Source organism: Eretmochelys imbricata, chromosome 12 (assembly GCF_965152235.1).
Source record: "Eretmochelys imbricata isolate rEreImb1 chromosome 12, rEreImb1.hap1, whole genome shotgun sequence".
Classification (NCBI taxonomy): Eukaryota; Metazoa; Chordata; order Testudines; family Cheloniidae; genus Eretmochelys; species Eretmochelys imbricata.
In genome coordinates this window covers 37,750,040-37,775,710 of record NC_135583.1, presented here as the reverse complement: position 1 = coordinate 37,775,710, position 25,671 = coordinate 37,750,040, and the positions used below count along the sequence as shown (strand labels likewise).

The window sequence follows — 25,671 nt, the reverse complement described above, 5'->3', positions numbered from 1 at the left end:
TCACTAACCCCCTCCCGGGCCCCTGGGTGTCCCGTCAGCTCCCCCCCCATCTCTAACCCCCTCCCGGGCCCCCGCGTGTCCCGTCAGCTGCCCCCCCCATCACTAACCCCCTCCCAGGCCCCCGGGTGTCCCGTCAGCTGCCCCCCCATCACTAACCCCCTCCCGGGCCCCCGGGTGTCCCGTCAGCTGCCCCCCCCATCACTAACCCCCTCCCGGGCCCCCGCGTGTCCCGTCAGCTCCCCCCCACATCACTAGCCCCCTCCCGGGCCCCCGCGTGTCCCGTCAGCTCCCCCCCGCATCACTAACCCCATCCTGGTTCCCTGTGTGTCCTGTCATCCTCCATCACTAATCCGCAGGGTCTCTGCATGTCCCCACATCCCCATCAGTAACCCCTCCTTGGGGTCCCTGCGTGTCATCTCATCACTCCATTGGAAACCCTTCTCTGGGGTCCTCCTGCCCCTCCCTACCAGGGTCCTTGCGTGTCTCCTCATCCCCACCACTGGAAGCCTCCTCTCCCCCGCCCCCCGGGATCCCTGCGTATCCCCACATCCCCCCCCATCAGCAACCCCTCCTCCAGGGTCCCTGTGTGTCTCTGCATCCCCCCCATCTGTATCTCACCCCTAATGTGAGGTCCCTGATTTTCCTGGATTTTTACTGTTTGGGACCCAGTGTGTATTGCTCTTAGGGTGCCCCCTTCTTGTATCTGGGCACTTACCTCTCAGGGTCCCATTCCCCCGCTTCCCTCCCTTTTGTTTGGGCACTTTCCTTCACTCCCCAGTGTGTATCTCCCCTGTTCCCGGGGGGGCACCAGCACTGGTGCAGGTGGTGGTAGCTGCAGGAGCAACATGGTAGAGAAGCGATGCCCACGGCTGCAGAGGGACAGTGTGTACCGCTGGTTCTCAGAACTGCCCTCCCCGCAGCGAGTGGAATTTCTCTGTGGCCTCCTGGACCTGTGCATCCCACTTGAACTGCGCTTTCTAGGTGCCTGCTTAGAGGACTTGGCCCGCAAGGACTATCACTCCCTACGTGACTCTGAAATCAAGGCCAACAACCCTGCTGACTTGGGTAGCCTCACTAACTTGACAGATGAGGTGGTACGTAGCAAACTGCTGGTATCCCTTGCCTTGTTGGGGTCTGCACACCGAGAGGCAGCTGGAGTCCTCTTCCGCACACTTACCCACATTGATTCTGTCATCAACAACTATGGGCTGCAGCTCAACGAGGGCCGCACTGGGGATGAATTTCTCTTGCTCTTCACTATGGCGTCCAACCACCCTGCATTTAGCTTCCACCAGAAGCAGGTACTGAGGCAAGAGCTTACCCAGATCCAAAACATCATGGCCAGCACCAGCAAGAATCCCAGCATCCCCACTCTTAGCACCATGGCAACGTACCCTGGCTGCCATAAGGTGGGTATTGCAACCTCGCACTCTTCCTTTCAGGGTTTGGGTAATATCTCAAACTATTTTTTTGAAGGCTTAAACAACATAGCCACATATTTTCTCCTTCCTACCACTCAAACATTCTATTGATAAGTGACAACCTAAGGGAACAGCAAAAATCAATTGCCTAGTAGATGGGATGGTCAGAGATTCATCTAGGATCCTTGGGATCTGTGTCATAATCAGAAGGGGGACATTCATCAGTGAGTCACAAGTAGATCAACAGAAATGGGCTTGGACTAACTGGACTGCCTCACTTCATGGGTAGCAGATCAAAGACTAGCGAGGGAGAAAGACATGGAAAATCTAGCTGGAAATGGGAGTCAGCATCTGTCTTCAAGGATTAAGAACTGGAGGGTTAGGAATTAGGTTTGTTAGAAGTGTCTGTCTGGTGGCAGTGAAATTTTGGTGAGTCTAGGTCCCACTTAACCATAACCCAGTAGGAGAGGCTATCTAAATGCTGAACAAAATTGCACTGGAGTTGTACTTAAAGTGGCTGCTTAATGGACCGATAAAACTATCGAATTCAGTGGGAGCTGGATCTTTGCCTAAGATGGGTAGGTACGTGTTGGAGGTGTCCCGTAACATAAGTTTCCTTCTAGTTGTACATTCCTTTGGATACTGCTGCCTTAGATTTGAAAGTTTGGGGGGGGAGGGGGAGGTTATACTCGGCTGTGGACATCTGGGTGCTTTTTCTCAACATTTTGTTTCCTTGTCTCAAAATATATGGAGCCAACAAGCAGAGGTTACAGTTTTACTTTTTGTTCAATTTAATTTTTTGTTGTGAATGATGTATAGATGGAAAAATATTTTCAGTACAGGCTATAAGGATATAATTAACTGCAGGAGGAGCCTCCATACGAATACTTAATCTTATGGTTTCTATTCTGCAGAAGAAGCATGACATCAAATCAAAATAAGGAATAGAACAAATATACAGACCTCAGTTCCATCTTCCCCACTCTCACCTTCTTGGTGGTTAAAAGCAAAACTTACCGCATACAAAAGTTCTGTAGAAATAGGATCAGGACCAAGTGAACATGCTCAAGGAACAAAGACATGAATGCCTCTGAGAGCATACCATTTTGGTCTTCACTAATAGTATACAATTTTTATCTAGCTGAGAAAGTGCAGCACCGTTTAAGCCATTCTAAAATGGATTGAGAATCCATTCTACTGTTCTTCCTGGTACCAATAAAAATTACCTTCTGGTAGTCACTTGCCACTGTGTTCAGAAGAAAAATAGCCTTTGGGGCAGTGTATTTTAAACATGGAATCGTACATATGGTACACTGGACCCTTGCCAGAAGGTGCGTCTATATAGCGCAAATTTGCATATAATGCGGTCGCGGCCATGGATCCCAAATTTAATTTTTTTAATTGCAATTCATTTTAGCGCGGTCTCTGCTATAACATGGTCCCCATGTTAACGCGGTACCGCGCATGGATCCCAAATCCCGCGTTCTAGCGAGGGTCTGGTGTATTGAAGAACACTGATAGTTTACATAGTAACAAAATTCTCTTCTTTAAGGGAGTACAAAAAATTAGTGTCACTTTACTGTACAGATGTTCCCTGGGTTACGCAAGACCTGACTTACGCAAATACGCACTTACGTAAAAAGTTCCATAAGCTTAAAATAGGGGTGTGGGGTTTTTTTGGGCGTAATGGTCAGGTATACATTTCCAACTTATTCAAAATTCGACTTACACAAGGTGTTCCGGAATGGGACGATTGCGTAAGTCGGGGAGCATCTGTATATATTTTCATTGTCTTTTGAAATTAAGATAATCTGTTTGAGACAATTTCAGATTTGTTTTTAAGAGAAGGCTGCTAAGCTGTTCAGATGCTGGTAGCTAGTTAATACGTTTTAGAACAAGAAGTTGGCTTAAATCTATAGTTGGACAAAGAGCATGGAAAAACAATATATCTTATTCAATCCAGCCATGTTTAATTGTGCACAATTAAATCCAAACATTGCAGGTTTGGATGCTGTGATGATGTGACTTGATAACGTTTGCATGATCACAACATCACCCAGAAGAGTCAGCGCAGGTGCCAGGAGAAGATAAGCTGCATTGGGGCCCCAGCCATCAGAGCTCTATAAAGACTTTCCCAGTGCCAGCCCTTCCCCATCATTTGTGCTTCTTTGCCAGAGCACAAGCTCTGCTGGGTTGGTATTTGATGTCCGCTAAACTCCTGTGAGCACAAACTCCTCTGGGTTCATCTTAAACACTGAGATGTCCCTTGTCACAAGATACAGTGGAACTACCTTAGACTTCCATGCTGTTGATACAGTGTATAATTTAAATAGCCTAATGACTTATCTAAAGTGTCTGTGACTTTAAAAGGTTGTGGTTTTCTAGCCAAATTGAAACCATAGTTTATTTTTTGTCCATATAAAATTGAACTATTATTTTGCATTAATGTAGTATTTTTATATAAATTCCTTGCTTTTTATATTTTGAAAAATTAAGAGCAACGCTGAGTGCATGTTCTGTCATCAAAATAAGCAGCACAGGCGCTGTGCAGTTATGTATATAGACCTTTGAACACATAGCTAGATAAATGTACTCTGTGCACACTTACATTGAGAGGGAAAACACACAGGCAGTGACTGCCATTTTCATTCATTTGTAACTTTTCAATGTTTTAGTGATTAGGAATCTTTATAGTTCAAATTTGAATTTAAAAATGAAAACACTTGAATTATCCATGAGCAGCAGTGTCTGAAAAATCTATTAATACATGAAGGCCACCTTTTATTTTTTTCATTTTCAGTTCGCTCAAAAGGAGTCGCACATAATTTTACTAAAATTAAAAAACAAACAAACAGCTCACTTTCTCCCCAATCCTTTCTGGGCCGTGAACAAGTATGAGAAACTTCAGGCCAAAGGAGTAATTTTGGAAGGAGCTATAAACCTCTGAAAATGCATTTATAATGAAAGTGACTCTTCCAGCACAAATATAACATCAATGCTGTCATGGTATTTGAATGATGTTTGTGTCAACATGTTAATGTTATTTCCCATACCAAGCAAGACACATCTGGGAAGAAAAAAATGTGTAATTGTCGAAATAATTCCAATTTACAGTCAGTGAAGTATGTGCATATTTTGTAAGGATCAGGAAGAAAAGGATAATAGCCATGAAATGTTAAACTCATTACATACAGGGTTCCGTGTTATATGTTTACATCTGGAAGGAGATTGCATGTCCCAGTCTGAGGTAGATCTAGATGTTGGGCAGTTTTGATTCTGTGGATTGCTGATCCAGTCTAGTCACATAAGGTTGAGGGTGAACCATGTCGTATGAAACTTGTGGTGTTCTCTGAGATAGGAAGTACGCTTAAAAAAATTGAACTAATTAATTCAAATTTCTGGGTGTTGAACAAGTTTTGCTTTAGATATCCACTGATTTAGGATATACTTTTTTTTTTTTTTTTAACTGTAGATGAAAACAGGTTAATAATATCAATTTTACTCCCACTGTTGCAGGGATGAGGGTTTGGGGGTGATGTATTTCAATAACTTTTCCTCCTCTACCTGTCACTTACATAAAACAATTTTGAACCAGGACCAAGAAATACTATACAATGGGGCATTCCAACAAACAGTGAAATAAGGCTGCCTTAGGTGAGTAACATTTTGGACATCAGTCCTTCAACTGATTCCATGTTGAGGAATGCCCACTGATTTCACTGGGGCTCTGTGCAGGTGTAAGGATCTGACTGGGTGGAGTCAGCTGCAGAATCAGAGCCTTTTACATAGTAGTTCTGGCCATATTTTGTTTGCAGATGAAAGGAAGTAACACAGTCAGTGGTTAATATGATACTGTAGTTGTGTGATTCTGTTGCAAATTGATATCTTATGAATGGTAGGCCAGTCAGCCTCCAATTGCTGTACCAACAGCTCTGTTCTAAGAATGTAGCATATGATATCTATCAATCATATTATTCCATGGGCTCATTTAAAACTTTGGAAATAAGCTGCTTAAGAGGGTTTCTATATTGACCGCTGGATCTGGTTTTAGTGATAAGGTCTTACTTTCAGGTGCATGCAAAATAGTTTTGTTTTTATATTGTGTTGCTGCAGCTGATTGAAGGACCTGAGAATATTTCTGAGGAAACAGTAACTGAAATTTGTAATCCTTTTATGGAACCAAATTTTGAAAAAGTGTGTGTGTGTGTGTGTGTGTGTGTGTGTGCATATAATTTTTTTTTTTGGAAAGCTGAACCTGAGTCCTATCTAGGAGCTCTTTGGCTTTATGCCAGTCTTGCAAAGGAAGGGTAATAATTGGATTGTTCTTAGCACTATTGGGTAACTCTGGTTTTAAATTGAATCTTTAGCCTCCAATCTATCATGAGGAATTATGTCTTGTTCAGTCATTTACTATGTTAATACCTGTTTAGGCTAGAAATTGAAGTGTTGCCGTTCCCCTACCACATGTCTCAGCCAGGGACTTCAAGACAAGTGGGTGGTACCCTAGATGGGACAGTGTGAGCCCTAACTTTCTTCCTGGTCCTCTTTCATTTGTGATGGTAACTGCATGGTTGTGTCATCAATGGACCTGCATTCAAATTCCTGTGCTCTAAAAGTGAGAGCCTGTGCTACATGAGCTAAAGGAGCAGTTCTCTTACCTTTGAGGCAGTGGCATACACAAAACTCTCTGTGGCCTGACCATTCGTGGGTACAGTGAGCCACACCATGTTAATGTGGGTTACGCATAGGTACTGAGTTTCCAGATTGGAAAGTTGAGACTCCCTACTTGGACTATCAGAATTTACTAATGCTAATCCTAGGCTTCTTGTTTTTTCTCACAAAAATGGTTTAATAGGATGAACCAGAAAGGTTTTTTTTATAACTGCATAGGAAGGATTTGAAAGGGGTAAAATAGTCTCTATTAGTAGTATGTTTATTTTAATTAAATGAATGTTACCCAATAGTATAATGAATGTTAACATGAGAATCTTATTTAGGCATTTAAAATCAAGCTTATTTGGAAATTGGACTGAATATTCCATTGTGAGAAACCAAATAGAAGAGCCAAAAAACTTTCACTCAATTCATAATGATGTTGACTTTCCCTCCACTTTTTTTTAATGCAGACTATGATGTTTTTTCTTCAGCCATGACATCATTGTATTCAAGTCCTGTGTTTGTATACTATTTTTTTTCTAATTATCTATTGACTGTTATCAATTACAACTTAAGCAAAATTGAAGTAGGACACTCTTCATATGAAATAAAAGTGAGTATAAATATAAGGAATAAAATAGAATAAAAGGAGACTGCACTGTTTTACCTGAACCAGTCTCTAAACTGTTTTAATTAAATCAGTGCTCAAACTGTGTATAAACCACCCATGGAAAAGCAAAGCTAGCAATTGTTAACCACACATAAACATTTCAGTGTGCAACTTCAAAGGTGTTGAAAAGCAACCTTGTTTTGAAGTATTTAACCAGTCAGTTAAAAATCTGTGTTTTTAAATGTATGATTTGAATTGCATAAATTGAGGTGCTATGATTCTTTAGCTGGTTATTGCGACAGGGCCTGTCTCTTTCTGTGTGTTTGCACAGCGCCAAGCACAAGGGGGCTCTGATCCTGATTGAGCCTTCTAATTATTACTCCAATATGTCTAATAATAACTTTTCCCTTGAAGCCATGTCCTGTGTGAGTGAGTTGCAGAGTATATTTTGTGTTTTGCCATTTTGAGGTTTTGTTGTTTTTGCTGAAAACAAAAGAAGTGCTAATTCTAGAGATGCTATTCCCATGAGTATAGTTAAGGGCTATTAGCCTTTCTGTTGTAGATTATTTTCAATGACATAACTTAGCTGTTAAAATTAGCTCTATATGAAACTTGGGAGAGAAGGTTTGGATTTTTTTCCCTTTGAAATGTTCAATATTTGTAAAAGGGAAGAGAGCAGGATGAATCAAGAATTGCTTTGCCTGTATGTAAATTAGGAGAAATATAAAAGGCAGTAAAGACAATGGTGTTGGTGTCGTCCAAATCCACATCTTGTGTGAGTTTTGCATTGAGTATGTGGGGCAGTAAACTGCCAACCTACTTAGCTTTTGGGTAACTGCTAACAATATAATTATATACCTCAACAGTGTTTGAAATCACTGACACTTTTAAACTAAAATACTGCACAATATGCAGTTTTAAAGCCTTCATAATTAACTAAAAAGGATCCAAAAATAATCAGACCAATTGCTTAGGAATAACTTTTTAATTGAAGAGTTGAAGAGTCAATGATATACTAGAAAATGTTGCTTTTAAACAGTGGCTGGCTTTCCCCAGCCCCTATTTTCCTGTTTTATATGTGAATATTGTCACTATCTAACAGCATTTTTTAAACCTATATTCACTGTTTTAAAATATGGATTTTACCTTGTTCACATGTCCTTCTGAATCTGTGAGTTGTTAGTCAGTGAGATCAGAGTATCTGTGAATTATTCCAGTGACAAGGCAAACTAGAAGTCCGTTCACTGCCTGATTTGCACTTCAACAAATATAAGGCTTGCCTTTCCTTCTCTTCCCCTCTGACCTCTCAAATGCGATGCTGGGAGTTGGCAACTGCAAAAGAAGCATAACACTATTTTGATGCCTAAGGCCTAGTCTATGCGACAGAGTTAGATTGACATAAGGTAGCTTATGTCGACCTAACTCTGCAAGCGTTTACACTAAAATGTAGCTCTCATCAATGTAACTTGCTCACTACACCGACTTAATAACTCTCCCTCTGCGAGAGGCATAGGCCTTAAGTTGATGTAGTTAGGTTGATGCAGTGTCAGTGTACTCTGCGTTGCTTACATCAACTGTTGCTGCCTTTCAGAAACTGTTCCACAATGCACCATGCTGGCAGTTAAATCAGTGCAAGTGCTCCCAGTGAGGACGTGCACCGCCAACACAAAGAGCATCGTGTGGACATGTAAAACTGATTCAATTATTGTGGTGGCTGTACATCAACGTAACTTAGGTTGACTTAATTTTGTAGTGTAGGCTTCCTTTCGAGTGTATCAACCAGTACTGTCACCTGTTCAGCTGAAATGGTGCTAGCCTCAATGGCCAGATGATTTTTTAACCACAGTGTTGATTAAACATGCTTTCAGTAGATTTAATTAAGTGGTGATAAAATCAGGTCTGGCTGCAGGAACCTTGTTCATGCTTTGGCTACTATTACCACTGATGCTGGCTGGGAATTGTTTTGTAAACTTTCCAAATTTAGAGATGGTCTAAAGGTTTAGAGAAAGACAGACAAAAAGCCCTATACTGGAAGTCTTGGATACTTTCAAGTGGACCAATAAGATGGACCTGCATGATACTTAGTGCAAGTGTCAATGTGTTTTGTTGCTTTCTTTGTAGATATGAATCATACTGTGAATACCTGCAGCTAAAATTGTACACATATGTATGTAATTGTATAGATGGTGGGTCTGCCTCTTGCTACTGGAGAGATTTCGCCTTAAAAAATTGTATAAACAAAAGCCCTATCAAGAACGTAAGGAGAAATTTATGCACGTTTAATCTCAAATCATACATTAAAATACTGTGTAGTTCAGGATAGAGACTGCATATCAGATCATGCTGATACGTGCCTAAGTCACTGTTAGTATTAAGCTGTCTTCTGTTGACTGCTTTACTATTTAAAATAAAAGTTGTACTGGCAGAATATAGAAGTGATCCACAGTCTATACTTGCATGAACTTCTTTCTGATCTCAAATGGAAAATCTAAAAAAAGGCCTGAATCCTTTTAAATGGTTTATAAATTTGAAAAGATCTGACTCTTTTATGCAGTAGGTAACTAATTTAGGTGCTCAAAACTGCATTATATATATCAAATATTAGTGACGATTCAGTGAGTGGAGGGGAAAGATTAACGGTATTTCCCATTATTTCTCACCCCATAAATACTATAATTCAGAATTGCATGAAAGCTGTGGAACTTCTGGTCTTGTTGTGTTGTGTCCTCTTGCTGCTTAATGATGATTTTTTTCTATTTATTTTTTTTTTTTAAAGCTGAAGTCTTCTTTTAAAGGAAATTTTGTTTGCTTTACAGCAGTAGCTCAGGTTTTGTGTGTTCTGGAAGATTCTATGGCCCTGTGTGCATTATGGAATTTTAGTAAAGGTTTCTGGACAAAGGAAATCTTTATTAAAGAGTAAAGTTGATTAATCACAGTTAACTCATGCGATCAACTCAAAAATATTAACAGCAATTTAAAAAATTAATCATGATTAATCGCACTGTTAAACAATAGAATACCAATTGACATTTATTGAATATTTTTGGATTTTTTTTATGTTTTCAAATATATTGATTTCTATTACAACACAGAATACAAAGTGTTCACTTTATATTATTATTAATAATTACAAATACTTCACTGTAAAAATAAGCAAAAGAAATAGTATTTTTCAATTCACTTCACAATTAAGGTACTGTCGTGCAATCTCTTTATCGTGAAAGTGTAACTTACAAATGTAGATTTTGTTTTTGTTACATAACTGCACTCAAAAACAAAACAATGTAGAACTTTAGAGCCTACAAGTTCACTCAGTCCGTCTTCTTATTCAGCCAATTGCTAAAACAAACAAGTTTGTTTACATTTACAAGAGATACTGCTGACTACTTTTATTTACAGTGTCACCTGAAAGTGAGAATAGGCGTTCGCATGGCACTTTTGTAGCTGGCATTGCTAGGTATTTACATGCTAGATACACTAAACGTTCATATGTTCTTCATACTTTGGCCATCATTCCAGAGGACATGCTTCCATGCTGATGATGCTCATTAAAAAAAATGTTAATTAAATTTGTGACTTAACTCCTTGAGGGAGAATTGTATGTTTCCTGTTCTGTCTTACCTGCATTCTGCCATATGTTTCATGTTATAGCAGTCTCGGATGATGACCCAGCACATGTTCATTTTAAGAACACTTTTCACAGCAGATTTGACAAAACTCAAAGAAGGTACCAAGGTGAGATTTCTAAGGATAGATACAGCACTCGACCCAAGGTTTAAGAATCTGAAGTGCCTTCCAAAATCTGAGAGAGATGAGGTGTGGGAGAATGCTTTCAGAAGTCTTAAAAGAGCAATGCTCCGATGTGGAAACTACAGAACCTGAACCACCAAAAAAGAAAATCAACCTTCTGCTGGTGGCATCTGACTCCAGTTGATGAAAATGAACATGCGTCGGTCAGCTCTGCTTTGGATCATTATCGAGCAGAACCCATCATCAGTATGAACTCATGTCTTCTGGAATTGTGGTTGAAGCATGAAGGGACATATGAAGCTTTAGCACATCTGGCACATAAATAACTTGCGATGCCGGCTACAGCAATGCCATACGAACGCCTGTTCTCACTTTCAGGTGACTTAAACAAGACATGGGCAGCGTTATCTCCTGCAAATTGTAACCAGACTTGTTTGTCTAAGCAATTGGCTGAAGTAGGACTGAGTGGACTTGTAGGTTCTAAAGTTTTACATTGTTTTGTTTTTGAATGCTGTTTTTTTTGTACATAATTCTACATTTGTAAGTTCAACTTTCATTTTAAAGAGGTAGCACTACAGTACTTGTATTAGGTGAATTGAAATATACAATTTCTTTTGTTTTTTACAGTGCATATATTGTAATAAAAAGAAATATAAAGTAATTGCTGTATGCTTTGTATTCTGTCATACTTCAATATATTTGAAAAAGTAGAAAACATCCAAAAATATTTAAATAAATAGATAAATAAATATTTAAATGTACCTATTATTGTTTAACAGTGCGATTAATCGCAATTAGCTTTTTAAAAAAACTAATCACATTAATCACTTGACAGCCCTATTAAAGAGTCAGCATTTGCCACACCTTTGATTAAGGTCTGTGAGCATATAATACACACAGAGTCAGAATTTACAGTGAGAATGGACCACCAGATCATCATCATCTGCTCTGTGATATGCAGAATGTTGTCCAGCAACAGCAGGGATGACTAGACTTGACCTTCATGGTATTTCTAAGGCCTTTTCTACACTGGAGATTTATCCCAATTCCAGCCATCAGTGAATAGCCATCTGTGTAACTGCACTGTATGAGCCCCTAGTTAGATAGGGAAAGCCAAGCAGTGATTTGTACCACTAGAGCTTACTGTGATTTAAAACCAGGGTATGCTGCTGCAGTGCAAATCACAGCTTTCCATTTCTATACTAGACTGGGATTGCACAAGTGTTGCTACATTGGTGGCCAGAATTCCTAATGCAGACAAGGTCTAAGATTTAAAACAAACAACAACAAAAAGTCAGAAACACGTAAAAAGGCAGGAGCAGGAATTTGTTTGAGTCATAAAAAAACAAGAGGACACAAGCCAGACTCTTTAAAAATCCTTCGCAGCTCACCCATAAATCTTTCTGCATTTAAGAAACTGAAAGAGAGATTCCTACTCAGGATTTATTCCAAGGGTGTGTATCTGGAATTTGACTTGTTTACACCAGTATTGATGGCTGGCCCCCAGTGAAGCTACACCAAGGCATGCCCAAGTATAGGCAAGGAAAGCCATGATTTGTGCCAATGAAGCTTGCCCTGGCTCAGCATTGGCCATTGATTGTTGGATATGGGCAAATTCCCAGTATTCACTTTCTGAGGCATTTAAGCCCCAGTCCAGCAAAGGTCTTAACTACGTGTGTAAATTTAAGAAGGTGAGCAGTGGTATCATGGATTTTAAAGAGAAAAGCCTATATCTAAGATCAGTAATGCCCTAGTCTTGCAGACGTACCTGTGAATAGTCCCTTTCACTTCATTGGGACTACAGGCATGCATGAGGTTACTCACATATGCAAAAGTTGGCAGAACTGGGGCCTCAGACAGCATCTTGGAGCCTAGCCCCTGGTTTTCATGCTTCATGGATCAAACTTAGAATGGTGACCTAGTCTCCTATTGCTAGTTAGGAAATTGAAATGAGTAACACTGAGAGGGATGGGTAGGTTTTTGTTTTTCTGGGGTGTTTTTTTTTTTAAATGGAAGCCTAAATCACTCGGTTCACTTTTTAGAAGCAGCTATGTACCTAAAAACCCAGAAAAGAGGAGAGACCCTGTCCCAGTCTGCAGTCTTCAGCTGTAACATCTTTTGGTTGAGTGGGTATTCTAAAACAGTACTGTAGTATCTGAATGATCCCACAATATTTAGCTCATGCTAATTGGAGATTGAAAGGACTGCTATTTAAATTTTCCCCAAGACTTTATAAAAGATGGAACAAAATTGTTAAATATTCTCTATATGTGGCCCCAAACCTGAGAGGTCTGGAAATGAAAAAAATAAAAAAAAAATCTTAAATTGAGTTAGAGGAAGCTCTCAGACAATGTAATTTACAGGGTGAAAAATTAGTGGAGCCCATTACTTTCTAAGATTCCTGCCTCCCCAATCCTTAGTTATTTTTCATATCTGCAACATTATGTGGATTTTTCCCTCAACAATAAATAGGAAATTATTGTATTCATTCATGCAGCTCTTGCGCTTGAAGCCATTAGATGCTCCTTAGTGCTATTCTCTTATCCAGCCTTCACTTTGAATGTTTTTAGTCTTATTATACTCTGAATATGTATGACTGAATAGAAAAGGAAATCCGTATTTATTTTGCATAGAGTATTAGTGAATAAACATCCCCCATGAATTTCTTCAGAACAAGTTGTTCCCAAAAAACCACCTATGTAATCTTTTCATAAACTTGGAGAGTATAAGTAGTCATGTTACACATTAGATAGTGTTGGTTTTAATTCAGTCGAGGCCAACAAATAGTTTTCAGTTAAACCCTATATATTTTGTATTCTGGTTAGTTATTCTAAAAGGGAACAGATAATTACTGTTCTACTTAAATACTTACCAAGTTAAATTTCCCATTTATGAACACTGCTGTTCTCATGAAAGGACTTTGTGTAGTAAATATACTGTTGTACATCCTCACTGGGTAGCACAGCTAACATTTAGTAAAGCTGGCTTCAAAGATTTACCTCTTCCCAAACTTATTTGAGCCATCCATGCGTTAGTGAGAACATTTTAGACTGGTAGCTCTTATTACCTCTTGTACAGCTACAGAACGGGTTGTCAGTATTTCCATTATGAACTTATCTTTGTGCACGGTAATACATAGGAACCATGACATAAGAACCTGAACTCTGAATTTTCTTGCTATTTTAAATTTGTCAACTGTGACTCAATTAACATGGTTTGTATTTAATGAATCATGATATATAATTTCTGCACAGAACCCCCCTCAATGAGCCACTGTGCTTCCAGCCCCTCCCCCCCAACTACTCACTGAGCTGCCTGCACCCAGATTTCCCCCCCATAAAACCCTCTCACCCCACACCTGTATCCTCCCACACTAAGCCCTTCCGTACTTGGATCCTGCTGAGCTGAGCCTGCCTGCCCACAACTGGTGTGCAGGGCTCTGGGGTGTTTCTGGGGCAGGCCCTGCCCTTGCGCTTTCTCAGGGTTGGGTGCAGCCTCACTGCAGATCCATGTCCGTGGGGCACGGGTGGGTGTTGTATGGTGGTCTCCCATCTTCGTGCAACCAGTGACTTGTGCTCCCCACTGCCATGCTGGAGCCTCCACATTTATTTATTGACAAATAAAATTTGTAGAATTTTAAAATATTGTGTACAGAATTTTTATTTGCTTGGCGCAGAATTCCCTCAGGAGTAGTGTGGCTGTAAAAACGTAATTGTGTGTAAATGTTGATATTTTTCATGTCAGTTTTCTTCTAGGACTGCAAGTTTCACAGTTCATGCAATCTTAGGATATTGCAGTGTGTGTGGTCCAATCAAATATCACTTATTCTTTAATTTTAAAATAGCTGGCTGATCTGAAAATATTACTTACATTACAAAACATTTTTTACTGAAACTTTCCCTTTCTCTAGAAAAACTTCAATGATATGTAACGTCAAAGGATATGGAAGACAGTGGAAAAAAGTTATTTAAAATCTGCATGAAGACTTTTAAACAGTCATAGTGAGCCTGACCATAACACCATTAGCTCTCTAACTAAAGTGCTCCGTTTGGAACTGATCATAGTGTTGTGGTTGTATGTCAGTTTGAATTTACTGTACTTCAGTGTGAGAGTGAGTCAGATAACATATGAGTTCAGCTGGTCAAGATGTGGGCTAAATTGATCTTTACCAAAAATAACAAACGGATTTATGTCTTCCTGGGAAGAATTCAGATTTTGCGTATAACCAAAAATGCGTGACAGCAGGCCTTACTTGGGAAAACATCAATCTGTTTCTTGGGTTAAACTTTCCACTGCCAGCAGCAGGTTGGAGTCAGCAGAATGCCCAGCCCTCTGGAACGTCTCTCTCCAGCAATCCGCCAGAGTCTGAGTTTAATGAGCTTCAGAAACAGTGCGTGATTAGCTCTTCGATCAAGCCTTTGAAAAATTTTAGTTAGGGCATTGGGATTTGTGTGTGTGTGTGAGAGTGAGCTAAGGGTTTCATTGCTAGCCTTTTAATCTGAAAGCTTCGTTTTTCACTGTTTTACAATTGTTCTTATGGGTGTAAGGCACCTGTGTGCTTGGCTGTAGGCCTCCAAGTAAATGTCTGAATTAAAAAAGTAAAAGCAGTCTAGTGATGTTGAAGAGGAAGACAGGAGTTGTAGTCATTTCTGTTCCAACATCTCTCAAGGTTTTCTCCTATAATCTATCTTTCCCTTTTGGGGGCTCTGGTGGTGTTTTTTTAAAAGCAGGTCGACTTCTCTAGCACAGGTGTAAACTGTCATAGTTTGAACAAATGAGTTTTATGAATGCAGTTTTTCAAATTCCTTCTCTTGTGCACTTAGGTGTTAAAGTGTGTGTGTGTCACACATGTGAAGGCCAATGTCTTATGTGAACCTCACAAAGGGATAATTCTACAAAAACAGATAAATTATGCAAAATCTAAAACATGTAATCCAGTCACAATATACTAGGCTAACGATGGGGTGGATGAGATGTTTTTAAAAAATTGCTTTCGTCCTCATGGCCCTGCCTGGAATCACTATGTGACTGAACCTTAGAGGAAATTGTAAACTCTGATGTTAGTTATCGTGAATAATGACTAGTTTATTTTGTTACACTGAGATTACATTTTCCTCTCTTGTGATTTGTGAAAGGATAGAACCTATGTTAAATTAGAATCCTTCAGACTGGGATTTCTTGTTAATTCAAAATGTGGCAGTTGAATTTCAGGGAGTGCATTTGTTAACATAACCTATTTAAACAGACAGGTTTTTCACCTTTCAGATACTTAAGCCTATTGCTAATGTGACCATTTGGCTTCTCCTTTTTTAGAAAATGAGAGAGGCTAATTAACTTGCTTTAGGTGGTAAATTCTTCACATTACGCTACTAACAATAGGTGTTTCTCTACATTGTAGCACAAATGTGCAGATTGTTGTGGACAGCAACTAAAGGAGTTTAAATGTTCTGTTTTTCGTATGATTTATGTTTGTTTTTCTAGATCTTGAGTCACAGTGAAAATATGTTCCTTATGCTAAGTGCAGTTCAAAAGGTACATATTAGGCTATAAAGTCGGTTTTTGATGATGCAGCCTACTTGTTCAAGTTTTTCTCTTTCACAGTGAATCATTTTTCATCAAAGTATAGTCTTCAGATCTTGATGGCAAGCTCCCAAATTGCAAAGCCAACTGAGTCACTTTCTTACACTGTTTTTTGTCCTGAGAGGTGAAGTTGGTTTCTTATCTGTTGCAGTTAGGGTGACCAGATGTCCCTATTTTATAGGGACAGTCCCAATATTTGGGGCTTTTTCTTCTATAGGCACCTATTACCCCCCCACACCCGCTGTCCCAATTTTTCACACTTGCTGTCTGGTCACCCTAGTTGCAGTAATATTTAAGATACATGACACAACATAAAAGTGGTTGCCCTTTGCCTGACATAGTAACCCAGGTTTGCTCTTAAAGTACAAACTCTTCTTCTGTTAAAATGTGTTTAAAATGGACTGTTGCATGAGCATAACACTTTAAAATAAATGGTACTTTGTGTACCACTGTGTGGATTATGAAGGCTAATTTAGATTTACAAATGGCTGACTAAAAAGCTCCTCTACCAAATTGTTACTTGTAAAAATATACTGAAAAATGTATAACTGTTTTAGAATAGAATAGTAATGCTCTTGATGGCTCTTAACTCAATTTGAAACACTATTCATGTAGTAGAGGAAAATGGAATATTCCAAAGTTATATCAGCTTTATTTATTTGTTTTTTCCAGGTCACTCCAAGATCTGAGACCCCCATAAAAAGTGTCAGTAACAGTTTGGAAAATGCACTACATACGTCGGCACATTCCATTGAGGAGTCGTTACCCAAGAGATCTTCAGGAAAACACTCCAAAGGTGGGTCCCAATTTGCTTTGCATAATTCACATCATATATCTCTAATTGCTTTAAGGAAGTATTTTATAATCCTGATGCAAGATTGTAACTGTGTTTCTTTGCTAACTTGTTGAATTCAGCAAGGATAGCACACTGAATGTAGAATGGTCATTGGAGAAAGTCATCTTAGTCTTCCAATAAATAGTTAAATTTTTATAGTAAGAGACACATTCTGCTGGGCAGTTAGCAAGAATGTTGCTTACAACTTAACCTCCTTTTAACTCTTTTTTTGTCAAATTATGTCTTCGCGAAAACTAAATGTCTCCTGATTTGTTTAAGTAATTGGTAGTCCATATATCTTGTGTCTTTATATAAGTAGTTAATTAATATATTTTAGTATAAAAATGTTTGCTATAGTCATTGTTGCTGTTCCTCTTAGAGATGAGACAACAGGTAGAAGAGCAGCTATGTTTTGGTATTCTGTTTTGGTTTTCAAGAGGACATTCCTGTGTGTGCAGTAAGGAGGGGTAGATGGTACGAGAATCAGTCAACCCTTGACACCTTCCTTCCCCCAGCCATACAACCCCTATTGTTCTGTTCATTTGCTAACTCTGAAAACTGAATGTTCATCCAAAATCACTAGGAGTTCAATTTAATGCTGCATTGCCAGTAGGTAATAATAAATGTACAGACCTTTCAGTGTCCAATATCTGTGTGTAAGCATACCTTTCATGTTGAGATCATCGGTTATTTAAAAGAATGTTTGAGAATGCTGGTGGTGGATGGGGATCTAAAAGAGATTGTGTTCACACTTTGACCTTTGTACTTGTAGCAAATTGATACATTGCCGTTGATACATTGCCGTGGGTGTAGTCAGCCTCATGGGGGGGTTGGTATAGGAAGGAACAGTTCTAGACATTGAATGGTACATTCAATGGGGACACAAGCGAAAAAATAGGTTTCCTGAAATTTTGAGTGGAGAGCAACGTCCCTTTCCACTCCCATCCCTTTGAGTATTTCTAAGCATAAGTCAATCTCCTTTACTTTAGATCAGCAACACCCAGAATCTGAGTTCACTATTTTTTTTTTTTTTATTGCAGGCAGAGAAATATGTGGCCCATGGTTATGTTGGAGAATATTTTTAGCTCTGAGCTAGTTGTAATGGGGTTTAAAACCCTATACAGAGACTAAGAGAGTGAAGGAGCAGTATTGGACCAAGAGGGTCTCACCCCTCAGCAGCTGTGGAGCATGCTTCAAAGGAGGGGGAGAGTGGCAATGCGGGGGAGAATAGGAATGAAGGAGAGGCTGTCCAAAGGTAGCAAGACAGTTTTCAGCTTCTGGGGACAGAGCTATCCACAGGAGAAAGATCTGGATTGTGGGTAAAACCACAACCAGGAGGGTAAGAGCCTGAAGGCTAGGACTATAACAGGGTTTAAAAGAGAACTAGATAAATTCATGGAGGTTAAGTCCATTAATGGCTATTAGCCAGGATGGGTAAAGAATGGTGTCCCTAGCCTCTGTTTGTCAGAGGGTGGAGATGGATGGCAGGAGAGAGATCATTTGATCATTATCTGTTAGGTTCACTCCCTCTGGAGCAACTGGCATTGGCCACTGTCAGCAGTCAGGATATTGGGCTGGATGGACTTTTGGTCTGACCCAGTATGGCCATTCTTATGACACTTTCTCCACCCTCACTCCCTGTTGAGATAGAATAACTGAACACTCAGAGGAGAGCTGGGGAATACTTATTTGACCATGTGAGCTGCTGAGAATGGGAACTCCCTGCTGGATTGGGGAGAGGACTGCAGCCATGTGCCCAAACTGAAGAGAGAGCAGGGAGTTAGGAAGCAGCATGGCGGGGCTAGTTAGGTGCAGTAGAAAGAGACAACTGAGGCACTTAATCGCACTCCCATGGGGCCTTTAGCTGAGAGGGTGGAGATGGAGGTCTTGGGTGCCCCCTACTGGCTACTGCCAGGAGAACTCTGGGGCACTAGGAACGACTGAATGAAGCTTGACCGTTAGCCTTGCTGACTGCTATGCAAGCCCATCCCAGGATGCTGGGGTTGGAAGGACTATTGCGCTATGGCCTTCCTGCTAGACCTGCCGGCTTCCGAGTAAAATCTGCTGTGCTAGTTTTATACTTATGTAGAACAACTTTTGTTAACTGCCTTTGTAGGATCTGTATAGAAGAAATAATGCCGATAAATTACACACATTAATTAGTGCTAATATTTTGTCTTTAAATTTAGAATAGGCTTCAAATGCAACAACAAATCTAAGAAGTTATGGACTGAGTGATAAGTTCAAATAAAGAGCTGAAATCTAGTCATTTTCTGGGGGCAATGTTGTGTAGTGGTTAGAGCAGTGGCCTGTAAATCTGGTCTCTGGGTTTCTGCTATGTAACCTTGGATAAATCTCTCTCAACCTCTTTCTGCTTCAATTTCCCTATCTGTAAAATGGATATAGTAATACCACTTTGAAATCCTTGATGAAAGGTGCTTTTACAAGTGCAACATTATTTATTTGCTATAGAAGCAGAGGAGCCAAAACAGAATGGAAGTAATTAAAGATCCTAAGTAAGACTTCTTGGCTTGTCTCCACTGGGAACTCCTATTTTGCGATATACCCAACAATAATCCCAATAGCTATAAGTAGCAGTAAGTTTACAGCCAAATAATGCTGTAAGTAGCTATTTCTTCAGCTGTGAAAAATGCAACACTCGGCAGAAACCTGCCAAGGTTCGTGACTTCCATCTGTCAAAAATACGACAGGGTTTGGCATTGAATTTTCATTCTTGGACCATGATTGTTGTTCTAGCACCAGAAAATGTGCCAAGACTAGACATGGTACAGACTGAAATTAATTACATTTTCCTCTTACACTTTTTTTATTTTTAATCTATGAATTTTAGAATAGGATAACCAGTTAGTTTGCAGGGGTGTTGTTTAATGTGTATGTTGCAAAATGCTTAGGGATCAAAAGGAATCATGCAACAAATACAATTATTTGAGTAACTAGTATTCTAGCTTCTAGTTAACCAGCAACAAAGACTATGTCTGTCCTGTGGGATGTTGGGCCTCTCCTTGCAGGTTGGAGTCAGATCTGAGATTGACAGCCCGCCTGGGGCAAAGACTGGGGCCAGGACTGCCCTTCTGTGGAAAAGCCCCATAGCTTTCTGCCTCCACTCCTGGGTGGACAGTTGACCAGGGGTCTCTCCATTGTAGCAGAGGCTTTCAGGGATAGAACTACCCAAAGATTTTGAATTTTACTCCATTGGAGATGCCATAAACAACTGTAAATATTTTTTTTAATTCTGTCTTTTTTGACCAGGAGTTTCTAGCCAGCCTTTCCTCATATCCCTTCTCTAAAGGGATTGCTGCTGGGGCAGATTGCAAATGCTCTAGTTCCTTCTCTCTAGTCAGGAGCGCTAAGCCGGACTGCCCCAGCTGCAGAGAGGAGCTTGTGCCTGAAACAGAGAGCAACCCAGAGGTGAAGGAGAGGACCAGGTCTCCCTGAAGCACTCCAGACACCCTAGGCAGGCAGGAGGGCCAGGTCCTTACCAAGCCAGAGAATTGGGCCACGGATAAAATTTGCAAATGATTTGCATCCTGGCTCTCAGAAATATTAGTAAACCATACACTCTGTGGTTGTTTGTGTCTTTAGCAGGATTTTCTGGGTCCTGGAAATATTGACAATGGTTGTTAATTAACCCCCTACCCTTCACCCTTAGTATCCAACTTTCAGTGCACTTGGAGGTAGAAATATTGCGTACTCCTAGCTGGTGAAGGAGGCAAGAAAAGCAGTGGGCTATACTGTTAAGTCTACTGAATACTTCTTGGAGATGACTTAGCTTCAGTAATTCTAGTTTGTATAAATAGTGTAGTTAGTGTATTTGCAGTATTTTATATTGTCCTGGTTGGTTGGTTTTTTTTGTTTGTTTGTTTGCTCGCTCATCTGTGTGTTACAAGATGGTTAGCTGGAAACATTTATATATGTTATCTTTCACATATAACTTGACTTAGTCTTCTTAGTCTGGATTAAGTTTAGAAGTGTGAGCAACAAGGGTGATGTCGTGGTGGGAGTCTGCTATAGACCACCGGACCAGGGGGATGAGGTGGATGAGGCTTTCTTCCGGCAACTCACAGAAGTTACTAGATCGCAGGCCCTGGTCTCATGGGAGACTTCAGTCACCCTGATATCTGCTCGGAGAGCAATACAGCGGTGCACAGACAATCCAGGAAGTTTTTGGAAAATGTAGGGGACAATTTCCTGGTGCAAGTGCTGGAGGAACCAACTAGGGGCAGAGCTCTTCTTGACCTGCTGCTCACAAACTGGGAAGAATTAGTAGGGGAAGCTAAAGTGGATGGGAACCTGGGAGGCAGTGACCATGAGATGGTCAAGTTCAGGATCCTGACACAGGGAAGAAAGGAGAGCATGCTTTTCAGTAGGAGACATTGTAGTGCTTTTCCCTCAAAGTATATTTAATACAATCGAAAATTTAGGAAAGTATATTTGAATGGTCTTGGCTGTGGAAGTTGTCTCAACTGGATGGAACGTTAGGTGGTAGGCTATTTACCTACTTCCAGTGACAGAAAGTTCTGTTTCTGTTCCCAAGCTGTAAGCAGGCCAGTGCACCCATTATAGTGGATCTGTTGAGCTTATTACTCAAAAAAGGAAACTGTAAAGTAAGCACAAATAGACTTTCTTATTACACATTTGAATTTAGATTGCAGGGTGGAGGAGGGAGATAAGACATCGCTAGACCTCTGTCCTTCCTATCTTTTTCTATATTTGTAAAATGTACAGAGATTTCCTTTTCATTTTAGGAGAAATATGTTCTTTTCCACACTGTAAGCAAATGAAGCTTGGATTTCTTGTTGCATGCACATTGAGTCTTAAGTGCCTCATTGTACTTTACTTTAAACAGCCTCAGGGTTTTTTCCCACAGTTGTCAGTTTATTTCTTTTACTATTATAAATGAAAAAGTGCCATGGCTTGAATAGTTGATTCCAGTCTCAAAGGTGACATACTTTATACTTATAATTCAGTTTGCCTTCAGGACATATACTTTCAACATCAGTGCATCTATGCAAGAAATGTCCCTTTTGGTTTGGTAATTGTGTTTTGGAACATGACATTTGATTGACTAATGTGAAGTCTTTGAGGACTCTAGTCTTTAGAATTATCACCGTCTATAAAAGTCTTAGTTAAGTACTATGAAAGTTGTGTGCAGTGTTGTTGTAGCTGTATGGGCCCAGGGTACTAGAGAGACCGATAATATCTTTTATTGGACTAAGTTCTGTTGGTGAGAGAGACAAGCTTTCAAGCTTACTCAGAGCTCTTCTTCAGACCAACCTTGTCTCTCTACTATGAAAGTTAATTTTTCTTCAAATAATTGTTTTTTGTTATACTTTCTCTTTGTAGACTGAGTTTAAAATGACTTCCTATACATAGTAGTTTACATTAGGAGCAGGAAATAAATCTCCTTTAGAATCATGGCTATGTAGGGCTGGAAGGGACCTTGAGAGGTCATCAGGTCCAGCCCCCTGTCCAGAGATAGGACAAAGTAAACCTAGATCATCCTGGATAGGGTTCTGTCCAACTTGTTCTTAATAACCTCCAATGATGGGGATTCCACAACCTCTCTTGTGGAAGCCTATTCCAGAGCCTAACTATCCTTATAATTAGAAACCTTTTCTTGATATCTAACCTACATTTCCCTGGCTGCAGATTAAGTCCATTATGTCCCATTCTGCCTTCAGTGGACATAAAAAACATTCGATAACCTTCTTCTTTTTATAACAACCCTTTACATATTTGAAAACTGTTATCAGGTCCCCCCTCAGTCTTCTTTTTCTCAAGACTAAACATGCCCAGTTTTTTTAACCTTTCCTTATAGGTCAGGGTTTCTAAACCTTTTATCTTTTTTGTTGCTCTCCTCTGGACTCTCTCCAGTTTGTCCACAACTTTGCTTAGGTGTGGTGCCCGGAATTGTATGCAGTACTCCAGCTGAAGCCTCACCAGTGCTGAGTAGCGCGGGACAGTTACCTCCCATGTTTGACGTATGACATTGCTGTTAATATACTCTGGAATGGTATGCATTTATGAAAAAGGCTAATCACATTATAGACTCATATTCAATTTGTGATCCACTATAGCCTCCAGACCGTTTTCAGCAGTACTACCACCTAGCCAGTTATTCCTATTTTGTAGTTGTGTATTTGGTTTTTCCTTCCTAAGAGTAGTACTTTGCACTTATCTTTACTGAATTTCATGTGGTTGATTTCTGATCGATTCTCCAATTTGTCAAGGTTGTTTTGAATTCTGATTCTGTCCTCCGAAGTGTTTGCAATCCTGCCCAGTTTGGTGTCATCTGCAGATTTTATAAGCATACTCTCCATTCCAGTATCCAAGCCATTGATGAAAATATCAAATAGCACTGGATCCCGGAATGACACCCTCCCTGTTTGACAGCAAATAATTGATAATTACTCTTTGAATATGATCTTTCAACTAGTTGTGGACCCATCTTATAGTAATTTCACCTTGACCACATTTCCCTAGTTTGCTTATGAGAATGTCATGTTGGACTGTGTCAAAAGCCTTACTGAAGTCAATATATATCATAAAAAGAAAAGGAGTACTTTAGAGACTAACCAATTTATTTGAGCATAAGCTTTCGTGAGCTACAGCTACAGCTCACGAAAGCTTATGCTCAAATAAATTGGTTCGTCTCTAAGGTGCCACAAGTACTCCTTTTCTTTTTGCGAATACAGACTAACATGGCTGTTACTCTGAAATATATATCATGTCTACTGTTTTCCCCCCGACCCTGTAGGCCAGTAACCCTGTCAACAAAAGAAATTGGTATGCTTTGGTATGGTTTATTTTTGACACCTCCATGCTGGCTATCTCCTTATAACCTGTTATCTTCCAGGTGCTTACAAATTGCTTGTTTAATAATTTGCTTCAGTATCTTTTCATTTAGGCTGACTGATGTATAATTCCCTGGATCCTCTTTGTTCCCGTTTTTAAAGATCGGTACTATGTTTGCCCTTCTCTAGTCCTCTGGAACCTCAGCAATCTCCTTGAATTCTGAGATAATTGCTAACAATTCAAGATTGTTTCAGCTAGTACTTAACTACCTAGGATGAATTTCATCCAGCCATGCCGACTTGAATACATCTAACTTATCTAAATATTCGTTAACCTGTTCTTTCCCTGTTTTGGCTTGCATTCCTTCCCCCTTCATGTTAATATTACATGTGTGGAGTAGTGGGTCACCATTAACCATTTTAGCGAAGACTGACCAAAGTAGGCATTAAACACCTCAGCCGTCTTGATGTCATTAACTCTTTTTCCCTGTTAGGACCTACGCTTTCCTTCAGCTTTCTCTTGCTCCTAATGTATTTGAAGAATCTCTTCTTGTGGCCTTTTATGTCCATTTTCTTCATAGATGACTCATGCCTCCTGATGCCGGGAGAGCACAATGTAAAGGGGAGGACACATGACCGCCCCCATGTGTCTGTTCTGCCCAGCGACCCCCCTGCTCTGCACCTAACCCGGGCCCACTGCACTCTCCCTGCCCCACCATTGTTACCTACGGCCGAGCAAGCCAAGTACATGCTGGGAGGGAGAGGGGACTCTGGCTTGGTTGGCCCTTGTGCCTGCAGCCAGGCCTGGACAGGGGGCAGCCCGCTGCTGCCTCCCCAGCCTGGCTCTTGCAGGCAGCCGCTGCACTGCCCAAAGCAGCAATCTGGAGCGGCAGGCATGAAAAATGGCTGGTCACGCTCCCTCCACTCCTTGCCCAGGCCTGGGTGCTAGGGACAGGATCTGAATGTGTGGAGGGACAGGCACAGCGGGAGAAGGACACCCTCTCCTTCTTCTACGAGTGATTGTTCATGTCCATTCCAAGCAGGTATATGCGTGCCGCGTGCACGCTAGCCGGAAGATTTTTTCCCCTAGCAGCGTCCATAGGGTCAGCCTGGGCGGCCCCTGGAGTGGCGCCTTCATGGCTCCCAATATCTGGCCCTGCCGGCCCCGCATCCCCTTAGTTCCTTCTTACTGCTCGTGATGGCTAGCTGGAACTTTGCTCGCTCTTACAGCAAGCACCTTAGCAGTGTGTTTGTTCTTAGTGTACATAGTTCAATAGTTATTCTCTCTAGTTATACTTTTTCATACAGTTAGTAGTGGTTTGTTAGATAGTTCGTTTCCCCTTCGGGGGTATGCCCAGGTCTCCGGGGTTTAAACTCTCTGAATCCTATGGAAAGTTTATGCCCAAGAGTGATCCTCACTCGTCTTGCCTGCGGTGCCTTGGTGAGACTCACCAAAAGGACAAGTGCCGCATTTGCAAGGGTTTCTACCCAAGAACCCTTAAGGACAGAGAGCAGAGACTAAAACTCCTGCTCATGGAGATGGCTCTGAGACCGCAATCTGACCCAGGACCCAATGACCCAGCACTAAGCATGTCGTCTTCGGAGCGCAGCGCTCCGGCACCAAAGGCATGCGAAACAGGCCCAGCTAAGGACTCTAAAACCCACCGGCACCGCCACTACTTGGGCCATAGGATGTTGGCCTCAGTTGGCACCATTCTCCGTCTCTGGTGCCGGTAAAGAAGAAGAGGCCGGTGAGGGACCGGTTACCCCCCCTTGACACCTAAGAGGCCGGCGCCGTCCGCGAGGGGCTTGGGACAGACTGCCTCCGCCTCGCTTCTGCCCAGGGTTTTGTCAACTCCTGCCCCGGCCGGGGTCCAGTCAAGTCCAAACCCTCCTCAGCCCCCGGACCATCTGGTGGACATACAACCACCATCGACGCCGGAGGCGTTCGAAGCAGCAGTGGACCTGATGGATCTCCTGGTGCCGTCCTCCACCTAAAGGAGG

The 25,671-nt window shown here is 40.9% G+C and overlaps 1 protein-coding gene across 1 annotated transcript in view; it reads left to right on the top strand.

The window, feature by feature from the left end:
- The first annotated feature begins 683 nt into the window (after positions 1-683).
- Positions 684-25,671, top strand: part of ZCCHC14 (zinc finger CCHC-type containing 14) — an 88,290-nt gene continuing 63,302 nt past the window's right edge. The window contains exons 1-2 of the mRNA XM_077831318.1: positions 684-1,409; positions 16,690-16,813. Coding sequence (XP_077687444.1) covers positions 846-1,409; positions 16,690-16,813 — 688 coding nt within the window. The 5' untranslated portion in view covers positions 684-845. The remainder of the gene's footprint in view (positions 1,410-16,689; positions 16,814-25,671) is intronic.